Source organism: Hylobates moloch, unplaced genomic scaffold (genome assembly GCF_009828535.3).
Source record: "Hylobates moloch isolate HMO894 unplaced genomic scaffold, HMol_V3 SCAFFOLD_15, whole genome shotgun sequence".
Lineage (NCBI taxonomy): Eukaryota > Metazoa > Chordata > Mammalia > Primates > Hylobatidae > Hylobates > Hylobates moloch.
In genome coordinates, this window is record NW_026652290.1 from 86,167,536 (window position 1) to 86,189,398 (window position 21,863).

The 21,863-nt window shown below is 40.1% G+C and overlaps 1 protein-coding gene across 10 annotated transcripts in view; it reads right to left on the reverse strand.

The window, feature by feature from the left end:
- ARHGEF33 (Rho guanine nucleotide exchange factor 33) overlaps nucleotides 1–21,863 on the reverse strand; it is an 83,985-nt gene that overhangs the window by 32,392 nt on the left and 29,730 nt on the right. For 8 of the 10 annotated variants that reach the window (XM_032176922.2, XM_032176921.2, XM_032176926.2 and 5 more), the window contains exons 4-10: nucleotides 20,128–20,177; nucleotides 15,189–15,332; nucleotides 12,385–12,549; nucleotides 11,634–11,755; nucleotides 10,225–10,367; nucleotides 5,805–5,864; nucleotides 4,148–4,372 (exon numbers count right to left, since the gene is read on the reverse strand). In XM_032176922.2, the coding sequence (XP_032032813.1) occupies nucleotides 4,148–4,372; nucleotides 5,805–5,864; nucleotides 10,225–10,367; nucleotides 11,634–11,755; nucleotides 12,385–12,549; nucleotides 15,189–15,332; nucleotides 20,128–20,177 (909 nt within the window). The remainder of the gene's footprint in view (nucleotides 1–4,147; nucleotides 4,373–5,804; nucleotides 5,865–10,224; nucleotides 10,368–11,633; nucleotides 11,756–12,384; nucleotides 12,550–15,188; nucleotides 15,333–20,127; nucleotides 20,178–21,863) is intronic. The other 2 variants (XM_032176932.2, XM_058429009.1) reach the window with 1 other exon arrangement.

Genomic DNA, 21,863 nt, shown 5'->3' on the forward strand with positions numbered 1-21,863 from the left:
AGGCAGGATAATCACTTGAACCTGGCAGCCAGAGGCTGCAGTGAGCGGAGATCACACTACTGCACTCCAGGCTGGGTGACAGTGCGAGACTCTGTCTCAAAAAAAAAAAAAAAGAAAGAAAAAGAAAAATCAGGTAACATGCAAAAAACTGAGTATCAGAATGGTACTGGACTTCCTAATAGCAAAATTAGAAGTTAGAGGACAGTGGAACAATTGCTTCAAAATCATGAGGAAAAAAGATGTCTTATTTGGCCAAATTATTAATCAACTATGTGAAACCATTTTTGCAAAATTATGACAGCAAGAGAAATCTGACATAGCTGACTCCATCTTGCTTCTAACCTCAAGCTGCCCTTGTACATTCCTGAGCATAGGCTGAGATTTTGGGAGCAATTTAGTTCATAGTTCAACTTAGAGCAAGGATGATAATAGCCCTTCCCCAAACTAACCCCACGCCCTCCAATTTGGTACCCAAACTAGCTTTGAAAAACTAATGAAAGGCCAAAAGGTTAGGATTATGAATTACACTAAGATGTAGGCATAGTTAAATGATAATCAGCCATTGTTCTGGAGGTCACAAGATTTGTAACTTCCCTGGTTATTCCTATAGATAACATCACTACTGTAGAACCTAAGATTGGTCTTTTGAGACGTTTTTCCAGACCCTTCCATTTCTGGAAGCTGACTGACTCCACCTGGACCCACAACCCATGACTCAACCAGCCCTGTGGCCCTCACCCAGAGGCTGACTCAGCATATGAGGACCACATCCCTGTGATTTCATCTGCAACCAATCAGCAGCACCCATTCCATAACCCTCTGCCCACCAAATTATCCTTAAAAAATCTCCAGTCTCTGAATTTTCAGGGAGATTGATTTGAGTAATAAACTCTGGTCTGCTGCATAGCTTGCTGTATGTTTATTCAACTCTTTCTCAATTGCAATACAGCAGTTGCAGTAAATCAGTTCCACCTGCACAGCAAGCCAGCAAGAAGGACCTGCCAAGTAATTACATATGTGGAAACTACTGGATGATGTGTTCCACCAAAACTGGGAGTAAACCAAGAAACCAAGGATACAGAAGATGAAAAAAATCAACAACAGCAACAAACAGGAATCGAACAGAGGAGAAATATAAAGGGAATTCTTAAGAAGACTGGAAAGTCCCAGGATGATGGCAGTACATTGGGCCAAAGCAGAATAGGATGACGGAGGCAAATGCTCTTTAAAAAAAAAAAAAAAAAAAAAAAAAGATGGCTGAGCATAGTGGCTTGTGCCTGTAGTGCCAATTACTTGGGAGGCTGAGGCAGGTGGATCACTTGAGCCCAGGATGTTGAGGCCAGCTTGGGCAACAAAGGGAAATCCCCACCTCTAAAAAACTAAATGGATAAAAATAAATGAAAAACTAAAAACATTGATGATGTAAATAGTAAAGTTTCTGTTATATTGCTAAGAAAAATTCAAGATCTATATAAATGAAGAGATACACCATGTTCTTTAAATGGACGACTCAATACTGTCAAGATGTCAATTATCTGATAATTGGAATTTTTAAAAAGAGAGTCTAAAATTAGATACCCATATAAGACCACTTGACTTTCTACATGCAACAATGGGAAACAGAAGGTATTTTCAATTAATGGTGCTGAAACAACTGGATAGCCATCTGGAAAAAAAAATGAACCTGGAGCCCTTTCTCACACTGTACATCAAAATTTATTCACAATAAGTCATAGACCTAAATGTGAAAGCTAAAACTATAAAGATTTTAGAAGAAAGCATACCAGAGTATCTTCACAACTGTGAGATAGCAAACGTTTCTTAGAAAGACAAGAAAGTCACGAGCTATTTTAAGAGTTTAAACTTGACAGCTGGGTGCAGTGGTGCACACCTGTAGTCATAGCTCCTTGGGAGGCTGAGGAGGAAGAATCACATGAGCCCAGGAGATCAAGGCTGAAGTGAGCTGTGATCATGCCACTGCACTCCAGCCTGGGCAACAGAGCAAGACCCTGCCTCAAAAAAAGTTGGGCAATGGACTTACTTAGGCACTTTATAAAAGAAGATATGTGAATAGCCAATAAGCATATAAAAACATACTTAATACTAATAATCACCAGGGAAGTGCAAATTAAAACTACAGTGTGATACCAGTACACATCCCTGAGAATGGCTAACATTGAAAGGACTAACCATCCTTCCCAAGTATTGGCAAGTATGTGAAGCAACTGGGCTCTCATACATTGCTAGTGGGAGTATTAGCCAACTGCTTTAGAAAACTGCTTGACATTTTCTTTTAAAGTTAAACATAATCATAACCTACAACCCAGAGATTTTACTCCTAGGTATACACCCAAGAGAAATGAGGGCATATATCCCCCTGCTAAAAAAAAATTTGTACAAGAATATTCATAGCTAGCTAGGCACGGTGGCTCATGCCTGTAATCCCAGCACTTTGGGAGGCCAAGGCAGGCAGATCACTTGATATCAGGAGTTCAAGACTAGCCTGACCAACACAGTGAAAACCCTGTCTCTACTAAAAATATAAAAATTAGCCAGACGTGGTGGTGCACGCCTGTAATCCCAGCTAATCCGGAGGCTGAAGCAGGAGAATCACTTGAGCCTGGGAGGCAGAGGTTGCAGGGAGCCAAGATCACGCCATTGCACTCCAGCCTCAGTGAAAGAGCAAGACTCTGTCTCAAAAAAAAAATGTCCATCAATGGGAGAATGGATTTTTAAAAATGTGATAAATTCATTCAATGTGATTAATAAAAAGGAATGAATTGTGTGCAAAAATATGCATAAATCTTTTTTAAAAAACATTACGTTGGGAGAAAGAAGCCAGACACAAAAGAGTACACACTGTATTATTCCATTTACATGAAGTTTAAGAACTGACAAAACTAATTTGTGGTACTAGAAGTCACAATAGTGGTTCTTTGGGTGGATACTGACTGGCAAAGTGCATGAAAGAACTTTCTCAGGTTCTTTCATGCACAGAAATATTGTATGTCTTGATCTGGGTGGTGATCACAAGGGATAGACCCATGTAAAATGTCTATTAGCTTAAATATAAGCTCTGTGAATTTTACTCTATGCAAATTCACCTTCAATAAAGTATTAGTAAAAAAAAATAGTGTAAAACTTTTTTTTTTTTTTGAGTTAGGGTCTTGTTCTGTTGCCTAGGCTGGAGTGCAATGGCGCTATCATAGCTCAATGCAGCCTCGACCTCCTGAGCTCAAGTGATCCTCCTACCTTGGACTCCCACGTAGCGGGGACCACAGGCACATACCAGGAGGCCCAGCTAGTTTGTTTTTTTATTTTTTGTAGAGACAGGGGTCTCTCTATGTTGCCCAGGCTGGCTCCAACTCCTGGGCCCAATGGATCCTCCCACCTTGTCCTCCCAAAGTGTTGGGATTACAGGTGTGAACCACTATGCCTGGCTAAACATCTTTTAAAAACATAGAAGCAGGGGAAGACTGCATACCCAGTCTGAGCCTGCCATTCTCCCTCCCCCGTGCCCCCCAAAAGAAAACATGGAAGCAAGTACCAGAAAAAACTGTCAAAAGAGTTTAAAGTTGTTGGCACTCTTCTTCATAACAAACCTTTTAATACTTTTTTTCATGTATTTGATTTTAAAAATTCTAAATAATTTTAAAAAATTACCTCCCCACAAATAGCCAGGGGGAAATGCCATTGTCTGACACAGTAAGTGTTCAGCAATGATTTGTGATATGAAGGGAAGGAAGGAGGGAAAAAGGAGGGAGGACAGGCTCTGTTGCAGTGTGTGATATTTTGGTGGTAGACTGTTGATGAAAGGCTTGTTTCTAGAAGATTCCACATAACTGGCTAAATAGTTCTGCCTTCTTCTCCACCAACCTTATGCCTTCCACCCCCCCGCCCCCGCCCCATAGCACTCCCTTACTAAGTGTCTTGAACACGCAGAATCAAGGTGGTAGTCACTGGCCCTGTGACCTCTAATGAGTCCCTTTACCTCTATAGGCTTTAGTTCATCTGAAAAGGAAACCAGGAACTAGGTGGCTTCATGTGTCCACTGAATCTAAACTGCAAGGATTCTCGCCTTTGAGTTCAAAGCTCTGGTACATCCCATTCTTTAAACTATTAGCCTGCATGCCCCCTTGGAACTTACCAGCTAAGGAGGTTTCACATAAAACGTTTTCCAAGGAGCTGTGTCTACCCTGGCCAGCCTCCTTGAGTTTATCTGGGTGGTCTTTTGTGACGTATTCTTCACCCCATTCTTTACCATCCTTAGGCTGCCTCCACATGCCAGATGGGAGATGGCCCTTGGACTGGATATCAGCTGAGAGGCAAGACTTGAGGTTTTCTTCTGCTTCTGGAGTTGTTGGGTTCACTCCTGGTGGGGTGGGGGGAGGGGTGGGGAAACAAAAAAAAACTGCTATCAAAATCTTTTTTAAAAATATGTTTGTTACCACTTTCAGAGGCCGAGGCAGGCAGATCACGAAGTCAGGAGATTGAGACCACCCTGGCTAACATGGTGAAACCCTGTCTCTGCTAAAAATATAAAAAATTAGCTGGGCATGGTGGCACACACCTGTAATCCCAGCTACTCAGGAGGCTAAGGCAGGAGAATGGCTTAAACCCGGGAGGCAGAGGTTGCAGTGAGCCGAGACTGTGCCACTGCACTCCAGGGTTGGCAAGAGGATCGTTTCAAAAAAAAAAAAAAATTTGTTACTATTTTCTTTTTTTGAGACAATTTCCTTTTGTCACCCAGGCTGGATCAAGGGTTGTCTCGGCTCACTGCAACTCCTTATCCTGCCTCCAATCCAGGTGATTACAGGTGTGCCATCACAACCATTAATTTTATATTTGATAAGCCGAGGTTTCACCATCTGGCCAGGCTATTTTGAATCCTGACCTCCAGTCTCAAAGTGCTGAGATTACAGGCGTGAGCCACCGTGCCCGGCCTTGTTGCTAACTCTTAACGAATCTGCCTCTGTTTGGGTACAACTATCCCTTGAGGATTAAATATACCAATTAAAGATTGAAAGTGTCCACAGCTGCACGGGGTTCCCTCTGTTTCTGGTCTATACATCCTCTATGCTTTATACCTAGTCTTTACTATGTAAGGAGTTTTTTAAAATGAATTTATCAAATAGTATAGCTAATTTATAGTATGTATTGACTCCTTGTATCTGCTTCCTTTCAGGTGAGCACACCAGATGCTGGAGCACTCCTGGAAAGAGAAACAGAAAGAGGAGGAGGAAGGGTGCCAAAAACAATGTCTTATTTGGCCATTTTCCCCTTGACCCTAATGCTAGAAAGGAAGGAGAGAGGGAAGCTTAAATAATTTATAAAATTCTGAATTGTCAATTAAGTAAATCCTTTTTAAAATTTTGTTTTCTTTTATCTTCTTTTGTTTCTTTTCTATTATTTAGTCCTTTCTTTATTACCTGCACTACACAGATGTAAAAGTAAGTAACTTTTGAATTAAACTATACAGTGTGTGATCCACGGAAAACTTACGTCATGCTACATTCACCTGCAAGTTTTTGGCAAATGTGAATTCATTAGTCATTGAAATAAGCCAGAAAGAATGAAACATACTGGTTTTGTCTTAAGCTTCCCTAGCCCTTCTCTCTCCTTGGTTCAAATGAGTCACTGACCTGCTCTAGTACACATCTTGGAATCTTCGTAACTTCGTAACTTTATCTGTTGTGAGTTCTTTCATGCCTGGTTTGAAACTGAGGAAGTGGAAGCAGGGAAGATAGAAGAAGAAAAGAATGGAATTGTTGGAAGAAAAGAAAACTAAGAGAAGAGTCACTTACCAGGACCCATCATTCCCTTCACATTACTGTCTCCTACATGAACAGATCTGGACTCTTGGGCTGCAGAGAAAGGAAAGCATTCACTTAGTGATCATTCCACTAACATGGATTAAGCACCTTCCACGAGCCCGGCACTGGGGGCAGACTCAGAGATTCTAGTTTCATAGGGGAGGCAGAGCAGTAAAAAAAAGAAATTACAGTATAGTTGTGGCAAGTGCTATTTTCTCAGCTGTAAAAAGATATAATAGTGGTACTTATCTCAAGGATTACAATAAGAAATAAATAAGCTAGTATTTGTAAACTGCTTGAAGTTCTACCTGGCATATTGTAAGGGTTAACTAGTTGTTTAACTATAATGGTGGTGGCAGTGGTATGATGGTAATAATAAAAAGAGACAGAATGGTACTGTTGAAATGTAAGCCAGCCTGGGCAGCACGACAAAACTCCGTCTCTACCCCCCACCCCCCAAAAAAAACCCAGAAATTAGCTGGGCATGGTGGTATGTGCCTGTGGTCCCAGCTACCTGGGAGGCTAAAATAGGAGGATCGCTTGAGCCCAGGAGGTTGGGGCTGCAGTGAGCCGAGATTGTGACACTGCACTCCAGCCTGGGAGACAGAGCAAGACCCTGTCTCAAAAACAGAATAAACCAGACCCTATCACTTCTCTGCTTAGCCCTCCAATGGCTCCCATTTCAGTGTAAAAGCCAAAGCCCTTTTAATGATCATACAGCCCTGGAATATCTGCCCCCAACTCATGCCTGCTGTTCCTTTTTTTTTTTTTAACTGCACCTCCTGTTTTCTCCCTGGTTCACTCTGCTTTACCCCCGTTGGTCTTCTTGGTATTCCTTGAACACGTCAGTCATATTCTCACAGGACCCTGACACTGGCTGTTCCATCTCTTCCCGTCAGTACCCATAAGTGAACTTTCTCACTTCCTTCAGGTCTTTGCCTGGCACCCTATCTAAAATTACAATTCCTCTTTACTTACTTTTTTCCTCAACTCATCACTCTCTAACATACTACATATCTTACTTATCTTGTTTATTGTCTGCTTGCCTCAGAGGAAAGGCTCCATGAAGGCTGGAATTTTTGTTGTTTTGTTCATTCCTATATCTTACCACCTAAAACAGTGCCTGGGATGGAGGGAGGGAGAGACGGGGGAGGGAGTGAGAGAAAGGGGAGGAAGGGAGAAAAGGGGGAGGGAAGGAGAGAAGGGGGAAGGAGGGAGAGAAGGGGGAGGGATGGAGGGAGGGAAAATGTCAGGGTGGCTTGAATGCAGAGGGAGAAGTTGACGGTAACAAAATATAAGTCTGAAGAGAAAAGCAGAGGCGAGTTAAAACATGGCCATGTAAACTGTGCTAAGGAACTTGGACTTTATTCTGAGGGTGATGAGGAATCAAAGAGAATCTAAGAAGGAGCATCCAGAAAGTAGGTGGAAAATCAAAGAAGTCACAGTGTCAGCCAAAAGAAGAGAATGTTTCAAGAAGGTGGGTATCAAGGATACCAAAAACTATCAGGAGTGGTAAGGATGAAAGCCAATATTGAGCGGGTAGAATAAACAGGAGGTAAGAAAGAAGAGATGGATAATAAAACCATATCTTTCAAAAAAATTCGTTTTCAATTTTCTCGAGCAAGAATATGTCAGGAGTGGGGAGGCTAAACATCTTGAGAGTTTCTTGGGTGGTGAAAGGAACCTAAAAGAAAGGTATACTTGTGCCTGTAAAATGACATTTTCAAACTGACAAGTTCTACAATTATCAGGCACATAAATGATGTTGTTGCATCATGGCTCACATAAATTGGCTGCCTTCTCAGGTGGGGCTGTCAACCATTTGTGATAAGCAGCTCCAGATGGCTCCAATTATCCCCACCCCTTAGCATTCACGTCCTTATGTAATCCTTTCCCTTAGGTAAGGCTGGGTTTACTGATTAGCCTCTAATGAATAGAATATGACAGAAAAGACGGAATACCACTTCTAAGATTAGGTTATAAAAAGACTATGGGTCGGGCACAGTGCCTCACACCTGTAATCCCGGCACTTTGGGAGGCCAAGGTGGACAGATCACTTGAGGTCAAGAGTTTGAGACCAGAGACGTGGCAAAACCCCATCTCTACTAAAACAAAAATTAGCAGGGCATGGTGTCAGGTGCCTGTAATCCCAGCTACTCAGGATGCTGAGGTTGGAGAATTGCTTGAACCCAGCAGGTGGAGGTTGCAGTGAGCCGAGATCACGCCATTGTATTCTAGCCTGGGCGGCAAGAGCAAAACTCTGTTTCAGAAAAGGGGAAAAAACAAAACAAAAAACCCCACTGTGGCTTCTGTATTGAGCATTCTTTTAGATCACTTGCCATGGGAGAAGCTAGCTGCCAAATTGTAAGGCAGCAATTTGGAGAGGCCCATGTTACAAGAACTGGAGCCTGTCAATAACCACGTGAGTAAGCTTGGTGTAGATCCCCCATGAGTAGAGCCTTCACCTGAGATGACAGCCATGGCCAGCACCTTGATTACAGCCTTAATGAGAGACCTTGAGCCAGAGGCACTCAGCTAAGCTGTACAGAGATTCCTGACTTAGAGAAACTGTGAACCATGAATGTTTGCTATTTTAAGCGACTGAATTTTGGGACAATAGATAACAGTTGTACCATTTTATCAACAGTGGATAAGCCAAGACTTTCTGAGTGTTTGGTTCTTGAACCCTGTGTTTTAACACAAGCTGCCACCAAGTATGTGCAGAATGTCTTATCATGGCACATTATTCTTAAATTTCTGCAGCAACTCAGTAGAATAAACTATGACCACGTCTATACAGGAGGAAAGGAAGGAGGAATTGCCACTAAATAGTTCATTGAAATCCACGTAGGCAGTGAAATCATCTGGATCAGCTATTTTCAGTGGAGTCAACACATTCTGTGATTATTATGTCTCTGGGGGCTGTTACACACTGTCTAAACATGTACAAATTTACTTTGTAAAGATAATTTTTAACCTTTTATCTTATGAACATGTTTAGCTGCTCCAGACCTGGCATTGAACTGACTTTTATATTCTAAGCCTATCTCTTTTACATTCTAAGCCTATACTCTTTCCCAGAGAGGATCATCCTTTCATGTAGAGCTGTTCATGTCCTAGAGGAAAGAAAATAGAGCCACCTGCAATGAACCCAGTCCCCAGATGGATCAAGTGAGTTTTCCCAGCTGCACTGATCAGTCTCTCAATGAATTACACAAATAGGTAAAAAAATAAAAAGGCAAGCTGGGCACGGTGGCTCACACCTGTAATCCCAGCACTTTGGGAGGCCAAGGCGGGTGGATCACTTGAAATCAGGAGTTCGAGATGAGCCTGGCCAACATGGTGAAACCCCTGTCTCTACTAAAAATACAAAAAATTAGCTGGGTATGGTGACGCCTGTAGACCCAGCTGCTTGGGAGGTGGAGGCAAAGAGGGGGAAAAACTAGAACCCAGGAGGCAGAGGTTGCAGTGAGCCAAGATTGTGCCACTGCACTCCAGCCTGGGTGACAGAGCAAGACTCTGTCTCAAAAAAAATAAACAAAAAAATTAAAAAGGCAAATCTGTACTTTGAAGTATACCAATTAAAAGCCATTTGATTTAGATTTTTAGATTCAGTTATTCAGAATATACATTGTCTATGGTATATAAACCAAATTGTTCCATTAGTCTTAAGCATAGAAAACCACCAACCCTGTCTTTGACACACTGACGGTTGGGAAATCATTGAGTCATTCTTTTGAGGACTTTCTACGTGAGACCATAAATAACAGGAAATGTCATCTAAACAATGTTAATATCTACATTTATTTTTCTGTGTGCAGGTGCTTTGCTAGACATGGTTGAGGATACAAAGACGTGGCAATTTTTTTTTTTTTTTACTTTTCCTGAGTTGAACACAAGTTAATAACCAAAACTCAGACTTCCACTGGAAAGCCAGTTTCTTCGGTACCATTTTTTAATATCTGTTTTAACATCTCTAAGGTCAGGAATGAGACTGGTGACTATTTCAGCCCACAGGCAACATCAGCTCTGGTTTTCCAGAGGAAGACAGGTGCTGAGTTAGATTGCCAATAAAATAACTTATTAGAGTAAGTGATTTTTCTCTAACATTTCTCTCTTATGGGTTAGCGTAGTAATGATTGTACAATAAATTATTTTTAATTCAATAGAAATTTAGAAGTATCCAGATTAGTATTCCCCCCACCACACACCCAAAAAAAAATATTTAAAATTGGGCAGACTCTCGTGGTCTCAGATCCTCTGGATTCTTCTGAATTCCTGTTACAAGCAGAAAAATTCTACACAATACACCATTTTCTTCTAACAAAGATGGAGGGTTTAAGCCCATTCTTAAGCCCTAGGAATTGGGGAAAAAACACTTGATTAATTCAGTATGATTTGTGAACTGTACCTTTTTCATAGGCCTGAGAAGGCAAAAGGTTGGTAAAGTCTTCGCTTGGAAGAACAGGCTCAGGGATATTGATTGAACGAAAAGGACTTCCTTGTGCTTGGGCAGGCCCGGCCTGTGAGCTGTGCTCTTCTTTTTGAGTTTTCCTAGGAAAGAGAAACAAAGACAAGGCTATTCTGGTTCTTAATATCTGATAGGTTACGAGGAGATTCAGTTCAGAACAACTCAAGAAAATGTCTGAATTATTAGGTTGAACTATATAAATTGCTATTTTTGAAAATTAAAAGTGGTCAAATACTAGCAATTCATATGGTTCAACTTAAATCATCATCTCAGCTGGAGAAAAAACTTCAAATATTTACAAATCACCCTTCTAATTATAATATCCACATTCTTATTTTTTTGTTGCTGGCTTCCTTATCATCAGGATCTTTAGAGTTTGTAGTGGTGACAATTTGCTTGAAATGATTTATATTCGCTTAGCAATGCAACTCGAAAGTATCAGGAAGCAGCAGGTCCTCTCCTGAAAACAACCTATTCTCCAGGGTCACACACATATTATTCCTACATTTCTATTTTCAATTTGGTGATATTAAAAACACATAAGTAAGTTGAGCACTGTGGCTTATGCCTGTAATCCCACTACTTTGGGAGGCAGGAGGATCACTTGAGCCCAGGAGTTCAAGACCAGCCTGGGAAAACTTAAGGAAACCCCATTTCTACAATTTTTTTTTTTAAATTAGCTAGCATGATGGCCACACCTATAGTCCCAGCTACTCAGGAGACTGAGGTGGGAGAATCATTTGAGCCCAGGAGTTCAAGGCTGCAGTGAGCTGTGATCATACCACTACTCCAGCATGGGCAACAGGGTAAGATTCTGTCTCCAAAAAAAAAAAGAAAAAAGGAAAAAGAAAACCACATAAGTAACAATAAAGATTATATATGTTTAATGGTGAAACTTTACTTGATTCAACCTGGTCCAGACATCGTTTAACATAAATTTATTTTCAACCCTAGAATTAAAATAATAATCGCATTAGAGACATTTTAGAAAATTAATAAAAAAAGAAAATCACTGATGGTGTCACTACCTTAACATAACTATCATTATTTTTAAGTATATCTTTCTAGTTGTTATTTTACGTATTTTTACCCTTGTAATCAAAGCATTCATGCCATTTTATGTCACTTTCATTTTACATATTGTATTAAATGGATTTTTCTATGGTAATAGGTACCATCCATCTTTGGTATCAACCAATTTTATAATTCTATCACCTCCGTCGCATGCCGAGCTGTGGAGCACAGTGGCCAGCTAGCTATATACTGATAGTGGGGAAGGTGTTCCCAGTTCCTCTGCAGAAGCCATTGCTTATGGGTTTGCCTTTGGTACATTTTTAAAAGACACTCACTTGGCTTTAACTTTTCGAGATTCTCTTCGCTTCTCCTGTTGAAGCTGCTCGATTTTCTGTTGCATTTCTTCTTGTTTGGAAGTGATGGCTTGGATCATCGACATGGCATTGCTCAGCTCTTCCTAAAAAATAAGAATTGCTATATTTTAACGTGGTACATGGGGTAAAAGTATATAACATAATCTAGCACACTGTACACTTTTAATACATATTTATTGAATGAATGAATGAGCGATTAAAAAGTTTACTTCCATTGTGGCCTCAAATTTTAACACAGAGCTCCAAAAAAGAAAACATGAAAGATATTTTTCCATGATAACTATGAATGGCCCAGAGGAAAAATTCTTATATTTGGCTGCTATGGAAAAAGGCAAGTTTTCGTTTTTTTCTTTTTTAAGACAGAGTCTTGCTCTGTCGCCCAGGCTGGAGTGCAGTGGCGTGATCTCGGCACACTGCAACCTCCACCTCCTGGTTCAAGCGCTTCTCCTGCCTCAGCCTCCCGAGTAGCTGGGACTACAGGCACCCGCCACCACACCCGGCTAATTTTTGTATTTTTAGTAGAGATGGGGTTTCATCATATTGGCCAGGGTGGTCTTGAACTCCTGACCTTGTGATCTACCTGCCTCGGCCTCCCAAAGTGCTGGGATTACAGGTGTGGGCCACCACACCCAGCCAGAAAACGGCAAGTTTTCTACTCCTGTTACTGAGACCAAAATTCTCTTGTCAGCGGGGAAATTAAAGAGGGGCCTACCTTGAAATAGTTTAATGAATTCTTCATCTCAGTAACTTTTTCTTCCATGGAACATCTGCAGCTCTTAACCTTTTCTTCCAAAGCATATTCTCCATGTTGAATTCTTGACAGTTCTTGCATTGCTTCTGTGAAACCAGTTTTGAGTTCGGAGGCTAGGGCCTGCAACTAAATAATGCATGAAAAGTTAATTCAATTTGCTGGAAATTACTGTAAGTGGCACCATTGGCCCTTGAATTTTTCTTTTGTTTGAGAAACGAGGCTCCTGAAAATCTACAGACCTCATTTACTAGTGTACTTCAGTTTGGACAACTTAAGACAACCTTGGCCCCATTTATCTAAGAAAAAGAGTGCCTTCTTTATATATAGCACATGCTGAAGCTTGATAAATGACAAGAAAGCAAGCTGTTAATTAAGTTTACAAGTGCTTCTGCAAGCTTCTGTTTATTCTAACACCTTTGATTAAAATGAGATTTGCTTGAGAAGAAACATGTATGTGAATCTTGATCCAATAACTCTTCTAATTCTGTGAAAGAAGAAAATGGGTCATATTCTCTCTGGTTATTATGAGAGGCAAGGAAATTCAGTTCTTGTTTTCTTAAGAAATTAAAGAATAAACAGAGTAACAACTAAGCATAACTGAGAATTTATTTGAAAGGAAAGAAGGTTTTTTTAAAAAAAATACTCTTGGATGATATCATGGGAAAGGAGGTAACGGTATCTTGAATGATGGTGGGCTTTAACTCATAAGGAAGGCAAAGAAATATCTGGTAGGGTATGGTAGGCGCTCAGAATGTTGTTGATGGTGATATGAATCACCTCCAGCAGTCAGTCCTGGTCATGTAGGTCAACTTTGACATCATGAAAGAGGTGTTTTGGATCAGGTAGGGTACAAATCCTAGTTCTACCCTAAAGTACTAGGACCTTAGGCATGTTAGTTAACTTTTTTGTAGCAGTTTCCTCATCCATAAAATAGCTATAATAATATCTATTTCACAAGGCTGCCTTGAGAATTAAATGAGTAAATGTAGGTAAGCTGCCTACCATAGCGCATACTTGGTACATAGATGTTCAAGAAACGTTCATTCTTCTCCCCCTTTAGGTGGTAAATCAAAAAGTTAAGCACAAACAGAAATGTGGAGAAAATGGAGCATTTCTAAAGTTCAGTTTTATTTATTGAACAAATGAAAAAAGCATTTTCAACAGACAGTAAGTGAATAATAACAATAAGATAATAACATTACTTTCTTGACATTTATGATCTTACACTCTATTAAGTAGAGGAACTCTTAGCTCCACATGTCTCTTTAAAACAGAACCATTTAGAAGATTTAGTCTATAATCAAGTTTTTGTTGTTGTTGTTGCTTTGTCTTGTTTTGAGACAGGGTCTTGCTCTGTCGCCCAGGCTGGAGTGCAGTGGCATGATCTCGGCTCACTGCAACCTCTGCCTCCCGAGTTCAAGTGATTGTCCTGCCTCAGCCTCCCAAGTAGCTGTGATTACAGGCATGCACCACCACATCCGTCTAATTTTTGTATTTTTATCAGAGACAGAGTTTCACCATATTGGTCAGGCTGGTCTTGATTTCCTGATCTCAGGTGATCCACCCTTCTTGGCCTCCCAAAGTGCTGGGATTATAGGCATGAGCCACTGCGCCCGGCCTCAAGCATTTTTACTTTAAAGGAATGAAAACTAAAGTCCAGATACCTTAACAAAGTTTCTTTGAATGTGTATTTCTGAACATTTTCAGAATCAGGTCATCCACATGATTCCCACCTGCAATGGCACCTCCCACTCACTATACAGTGACTTTGTCTCCTATATCACATTTTTAAAGTATAGGATTTTGTGGTTCATTGTGCCTTACAAAGGATTGCTGGGAATAGAGAGAAATGAGAGGAACCAGAGAGATCATTCTGAGGAAAAAAAGCAGGGCCTGTCAAGTATTTGGGGCTAGAAGGCTGGGAAACATCATGAGCAATCTATTTTTCATTTCAATCATTTTTAATTATAATTAATCTTTGCAATGGATTTTGGCTCATGTCCTAATTCAGTCATCATGGTGGATTTAATCACCAGATCAACCACTTTCTGATCTGGTAATTTTTCATTATGTAAACGTATCTTCTGTGAGCAAAATAAATAAAATTGATGGCTATATAACATTAAATCAAAAATGCATGCAAGTTTTAAAATTGGAAGAAGGAAAGCTGACATTCTTCTTCGTGACATTCACTTAGGTTTCCTGCTTGGAAAAAAAAATAAAAAGGGAACCACTATCCAACAGAAATAGGTTTCATTATCCTTGCTCCCTTAGGCAGAGTTTTCTGCAGAGACCAAAAGGCAGCTGCAGACTCCTAGGAAAAGGACCTTCCTCCCTGCAGAATCCCAGCTCTCAAAAAATTATTACAATTTTCCCCTAACAGCCAGGTGACATAGGAACTCTGGGAATTCTGAAGCTATTTTTAAGTCATGTGCCCATTTCCTACCAACATATTACTCTGAGCTCCATGAGTACCTGCCACTGAAGTGTTGCTACTGCTTTGTAAACAGCTTCACAGCCCTGACCAGCCAGGGAGGGGAAGCCGTCAGGAGGACACACACCTGATGCAACATGTCACTTTTAAGATGCTGAGGGATCTTAGCATCTTTAGCCCCTACAGAGCGGTTTTCAACTACCAACCTGACCACTCCCTCGTAAACAATAAATACTGTGAAGACACGATCTTAACAACTTTTCTCTGCTCTCTTCAGCTTTCTTTTTTGACAGCCCACAGCCCACCCCAAGGATTAGAAATGGGTGTCTACCTTGTTCTCCAGCGAGTTGAACACGTTCCTCATCTCGTTGATTTTTTCATGAAGCTGCTCTAGAGAGGTTATGATCCCTCCATCCTGCCGCTGGAGGCGGGCTCCCACTGGAGGTAGGTTCAGGGAAGACTTGTACTTCGAAGCCTACGGTACCACAGAGGGCATCTTATGCTCAAAGAAATAGGGGAGAGGAGTCCGAATTCTTCCTATTTCCTGCTCTTAATTTCTGATTCTCAATTTTCTTTCTTTTCTTGGCTTCTTAACTCTTCTTAAGATGAATTTTAGTCAGTGTCTTCCAATTTTTTTTTTCATGAAAGATCCCTCAGGCCTCATACTTAATTTTCACAAATTTCAACTTGTGTTTTATGGACATTTCTTCCTTTTTGCCACATTACCCAGGCCAGGAGGCTACCAAGAGGTAAATTAGGGGGACTGGACCTGTGCCTTGGGAACCTTGTAAAGTCATAAATGTCAAGGTTTGGGAAACCTCCCAATTCCTACAATTCTATAAAAGCAAAAGCCAGGTGTTTCGCAGTGGCACATACACGATGGCAAGGAGACCAAGGTAATTGTTTTGGTTTCCCCCTAAACCAGGGTCATTGCAGAAGCAACACGAATTTTCTGCCAACTTCAATCTTCCAATAATTTAAAATACAAAGTGAGCAGCAAGTAATCTGAATGTCGAGAGTAAACTTCCCATATCTACTCCTCTACATTCCCTGCAGAAGCTGACCCTTCAAGTCATTCTTGCAGGGCCTTATTGAGACTGACATGCAGCCTGGTGTGCTTATCGATCCCTGGATACACCACAGGCCTAGAAGAGTTCACTTCTCTAGTATCAGAAGAACATTCCTCAATGGCAAAAAGAGACTGAGTCTCAGTCAGGATTTACAAATCCTAGAAAACTTTCAATGGCAGGTTTTGACGATGAAACCTATTACTGTAGGACTGGTTCCCATAGTGTTTCAATTAGAGGTCCTTTTGGCACATCACTTATTTTCTTAAATTATTTTCGTTACAGAGAAAAATGAAGAAAAAAGAGAATCGCCAAATAGAATCATTCCAAATTTCATTATTTCAGTATAACCATTAACACTCACGTTTCCTTCTATTTTGTTCTCTGCATATAAATGCAGATGTTTATACGGTTGAAATCACACTGCAGATACATTTTGATTCTACCTCTCTTTTTTCCCTCCTAATATTCTAATAAGGCATTTACAATAGCCTTCAAAATTTTTCTAAATGTCTACTTTTGATGGCTACATGATATTCCATCCTATGGATTTGCCAGAGTTTACCTACCCATTCTCTTTTGTTGGAAATTTATGTTGCTTGTAATTTTTCAGTGTTGTAACTAATGCTGTCATATTATGTTTTTGTTTTAAAATTTTATATATATTTCAGATTATTTCCTTAGAATAAATTCCTAAATATGAAATGCCTGTGGGTCAAAGATGTTAGGTAGTATCTGACCCATAGGGAAAGCTACTATATCACAGAGAGGCAATATATTCAACTAACTAATAACTATACAAATTATATTTGACCAGAGGATTTGAAAAGTTATAGCAATATGGCTGTATATTCTTGGAAACATTATATATGATATGTAATATCCTAAATTCATGGATTTAGAAAAACATACCTTGAATAATAAAATATATAAAACAATAGAAATAGAAGAAGCCACAGTGTTTACATTCCTAAGGCTACAAGTGAGCTTAAAACACAGCTGGAGTTGAAATCATTAGTGTGAGTGTTGGGCTAGCACTAAATTGTGCAGTTACCACATCTGTTGCCTTAATTATGGAATCCCCTCTCATGTTAATGGGATAATAATTTTAATAATCTATATGCAAAATGAAGTAATCTAGGGTAAAACGATACCTCTCATGTTAATGGGATAATAATTTTAATAATCTATACGCAAAATGAAGTAATCTAGGGTAAAACGAGTCAGGCAAGAGAAGCCTGACTCGGGAAAAGAGCTCTGATTCAACGACTTTGAGAGGGGTATGTGCAGTGGACAAAGGATAAGAGAAAAAGGAAATAGGGAATAGACTTTTCTAAAAGTTTCTAACAATTACACACATTCACCAGAACTAAATATTACGAATTATTATTTGCTATTTAGTGAAAATATAATACTCCTTATTTTAGTCATTGCTTCTTTGAGCTTCAACTTTTTCTTAGCAATCTATAATTTTACTTTGGTAAATTGTCTGTGTTCTTTGCTAATTTTCTACTAGGGTTTTAGAAGTTTCCATTTTCATTGACCTTCATTAACTACTTATTTATAATTAAACCTTTGAAATAGTTGTTGTGTCTTTCTGATTTTGTTATTTGCCTCTGAATTTGTTTAAAATATTTTCATGATGGAAATAGTTTAAATTGTAATGTGTGGATCAACTCTCAAATCTCTTTCTTTGTGATTTCTTCCAGTGCTTTTTAACTTAGACATTTCACATTTGGAGACAAGATAAATATTCACTTATTTTAAAATGTTATGGTTTGAATTCTTTTATATGTAAACCTTTAATCCACTTTGGCATTTGTTTTGATTAAGGTATGAAGGGAGGATCTCTTCTTTTTTTCCAAAGAACCAGACAAAATCTTTCCAACACTGTTTGGCACAAGACTGAATGACTGCATGAGACCTCCTGGCTCAAAGCAATATAGACATCTTGTAATATAGTCATCCATTCATTCATTCAACTCATATTTATTGAATATGTATTATATGCCAGGCATTGTACTTTACACTGCGAATACAACAGAGTGCAAAATGGACTAAATTCCTGCCCTTAGAGCTTACATTCTAGATGAGGAGACAGAAAATTAAAAAACAAGGTGATACATATGATAATGTCAGGTAGGGATAGGATCTATCCAGAAAATAAAATGAGATAGAGAATTACCAAAATATTATATCTTGCTTCTGGTGCCCTCCCTTCTAGTATGGATTTTGTTCTATTATGGTTAACTCCTCCCCAGCTTCCCTCCTTTCTCTTTCTCTTCTTTCTTTACTTCTCCTCTTTCTTCTTCTTCTTTTGGTTAAATGTTGCTTGGAGTAAACAGACTGGGGCTTAGGAAGTGTTCTTTTAAAACAAGGATGGGGTTGTAATAGCATCACAGAGGTCATATAGACCAACTTCACTTCCGTTGCTTTGTGTGTTCCACTGCGACAGATGTACTAGGATTTGTAGTGCAATAAGATAATGAGGCCACCCCCGCTGCGGCTATATTTAGCCAACATTTAGGGAGTGACCTACATAAAATCTATAATAGACTTTAAATCATACCTGACTTTAAAGAGGTACTCATACTCATTCAAATGTTATACACAGGTCAGATGAGAACAGAGGGGAAGTGGGCAGGGAAAGCGTCTGGAGGACTTGGACCAGTGAGGCATCAAAGCAGCACTGAGTGAAGACCCATTTTTTGCTTCTAGGCCTTTGTTCAAGCTAGTCCCCCTGCCCGAAACAACCTTACCTCTGCCTACTTGTCAAATGATCAACTTGTCCTTAAGTACCAAGCTCAAATCCTCCAGTCAATACTAATTCATCCCTTCCCCACAGAATTGTATCAATGCCTCTATCACAATTCTTTCAACAGCCTACCTTGTAAGAGCTAGTATTCTATGTGTTTTTCAGGTTGTGGACACATAAAAATCAATGAGAATGTCTGTTTCATCTGTTTAATCTGCCATGAGGCCAAGCAGTAGACTTTACACATAGTAACTGCTTAATAAATGTGTACTCAGTTGAAATGAGGCTGTTTCCCCCATTCATCCTATAGCTGGCCTGAGTCTAGGGGCAATACAGTTAAATAGTGTTTTCATAATCCTGTGTTGACTTGCCCTAATTTGGTTTATAGCAATGATCTCTTACATGATAATTCTGGGAACTAGTTGTCATTTTCACTTTACTGTCACTTGAACTCGACAAATCTAAATAACACTTCCCCTAAACTATCTACTCTTCTGGACTCCTGTATTTCTGCTTGAGAGAGCACTCTTTTTCCTAGTTACCAGGGCTTAAAACCTTAGATCAACTTTGAAAGCATCCGTTCTCCCAACCCCCACCAAGCTCTGTCAATGTTTTCTTCCTTTTCACGTATTCCACACAGCACTGCCTGAAGTCTGGAGAGAAGCATGGGTTTCCCTAGCCCAAGCTGCTTTTATATTACAAATTATGTCAGAATAAAGTTCCATGATTTTTAAGAACAGAGATGTACTTTAAATTTACAGTTGGGAGACAGAAGCCAAGTAAATACCACTTAGAGGACCAAAGCAATCTCATATGACTCTTACTGCAAAGATGTTTGCAGAAATTTTATCTTCCTTGTAAAGCAAATTGTTCCCATTGTTTAAAAAGAGCTTGAAAGTTTTTCCTGTACAGATATTTGAACATTTGCAATGTTACTCCCCTTTTCATTCTCAATTCTCCCTGCTAAAATAGAAAAGTAAGAAAAACAGATTTTGCCCTCTCCTCTCTGATGGAAATGTTATCTTGCAGTGTAATGGCCATGGCGACGGGGGCAGCAGGCAAGAGAAGCAGAGTTGAGGTGGGGATGGTAGTGCTGCATTTTATAAATGAGATAACTTGTCTTTCAATAATGAGTTCTCAGCCAGGCACAGTGGTGCTCACCTATAGCCTCAGCTACTCAGGAGGCTGAGCTTGAGCCCAGGAGTTAAAGACCAGACTAGGCAACACAGCAAGACCCTGTCTCAAAAAAAAAAAAAAACTCAGTTCTCTCCAAAGTACACTGTGAGTGGCGGGACCCACTGAGGTGCCTGTCTCACAGCCCTGTTAAGAGAACAAGTGCAACGATATATGCGGAAGCACTTGTGAGTGCTAAAAACATCTACACATAAAGAATAGTCAGTCATCGCTATTATACATGGGAGCATTCGAAACAATCGATTTGTCTTTACCTGGTAAATCTGCGTGGAAGGATTATTCACCGGCATATGTTCATTCTCTCCTGCAGGGAGAAAGAGCTTTGTTTAATCAACACTACTCATTCTGCCCCTATCTTCTCCAGATACATGCAGGGAATAAGGGAACTTACAGGATCCTACATATGTGCCCGCATGACAAGAAACCAGTGATTCCGGGGAATAAAAAATGAGCTGAAGTAGGTGGTGTCCATATTCACACATCCTAATCACTAAACCATTATCTACCTGATATACTCTTGCAATAGAAAACCACGTTCTACCACAGTAGGGAAGTTTCTCAACCAAACTGAATGAGGTGTGATTATTAAATAGCCAGAAAGGAATTTGCAGGAAGTGTCTCCTTTATGTTCTTGAGGCTAACTGAAATTGACCTGCGAGGACAGTTCTACAGGCAGGAAGGCGGCTCTTAGCCAGGCACTTAGTGATCTCAGCGAGCTTGCATAAAGTATCCTCTACTTCTTCCACCTCTGATCTTTGCCAGACTTCTGAACTCTGCCCTGCTGTCACTGCCAAGTTCAGCTAAGCAAATCTTGCTGTCCTCCTGGGCAAGAGGGCTGATAAAAGGAATTGTCAACAGAAAGGTTCTAGGAAGGATGCAGGCAGAAGAAAACAGTAATGTATAATACTATACTTCGAGAAACAGAGGGCACACACAGAGGAAGTAGTAGGTTGTAGAAAACCATTCACAGGCCAGGCGTGGTGGCTCACACCTCTAATCCCAGCACTTTGGGAAGCCAAGGCGGGTGGATCACTTGAGGTTAGGAGTTCAAGACCAGCTTGGCCAACATGGTGAAACCCTGTCTCTACTAAAAACACAAAAATTAGCTGGGTGTGGTGGCAGGCACCTGTAATCCCAGCTAGTCGGGAGGCTGAGGCAGGAGAATTGCTTGAACCCGGGAGGTGGAGGTTGCAGTGAGTTGAGATCGTGCCATTGCATTCCAGCCTGGGCGACAAGAGCGAAACTGTCTCAAAAAAAAAAAAAAAAAAAAAAAAAAGGAAAGAAAGAAAAAAAGAAAGAAAAGAAAAGAAAACCATTCACAACCTAGAGAGAAAAAGAGATCGGCCTAGGATGTACTTTTCAGAACCACATTGGTTGGCCATAAATATGAGGCAATCCATGTAAAACATTCAGCTCGTTGCTTATCCATTTAGCTTCATCTCCAGTGTGTCACACTGTATGCATCAAGCAGTTTATAGAGGAAGTCCCTGGTTGCAAACATTTGGTTTTGTGGATGTGTATATTGTTCTCTTAAGGCATGCTGGTACAGGAAACCCCTCCAACTTCGGTATTTAAGTCCATAAATAATACATAAACTTAGCCCAGAATTCATACACACAGAAGGCTGTCCCTATAAAATCCATATGATTTGAGGTTACCCAAACTTCCTGCATAAGCTTGAGTAAAGATTATTTAGACGATTTCATACTATGTCCCAATAGCCTGGTATAATAAGAAGAATCAGGGCTTGGGAGGAAAGATCCAGATCCCAGACCTAACTTTGATACTTTGTAATTGTCACCTGACTTCCCTATGACTGTTTCCTCCTCTGTAAATTGGAGACGATAAGAGAATCTACTTCTGTATGATAAATCTACTTTTTACATGGTAAAGATTAAAAGAGAAAGCACTTATGCTTCTAGGCTAGTCTAGAAGGTGATAGATGTCTAGTAGTTGAATCTATGTCTTGGCCTTACCCAGCATGTTGTTC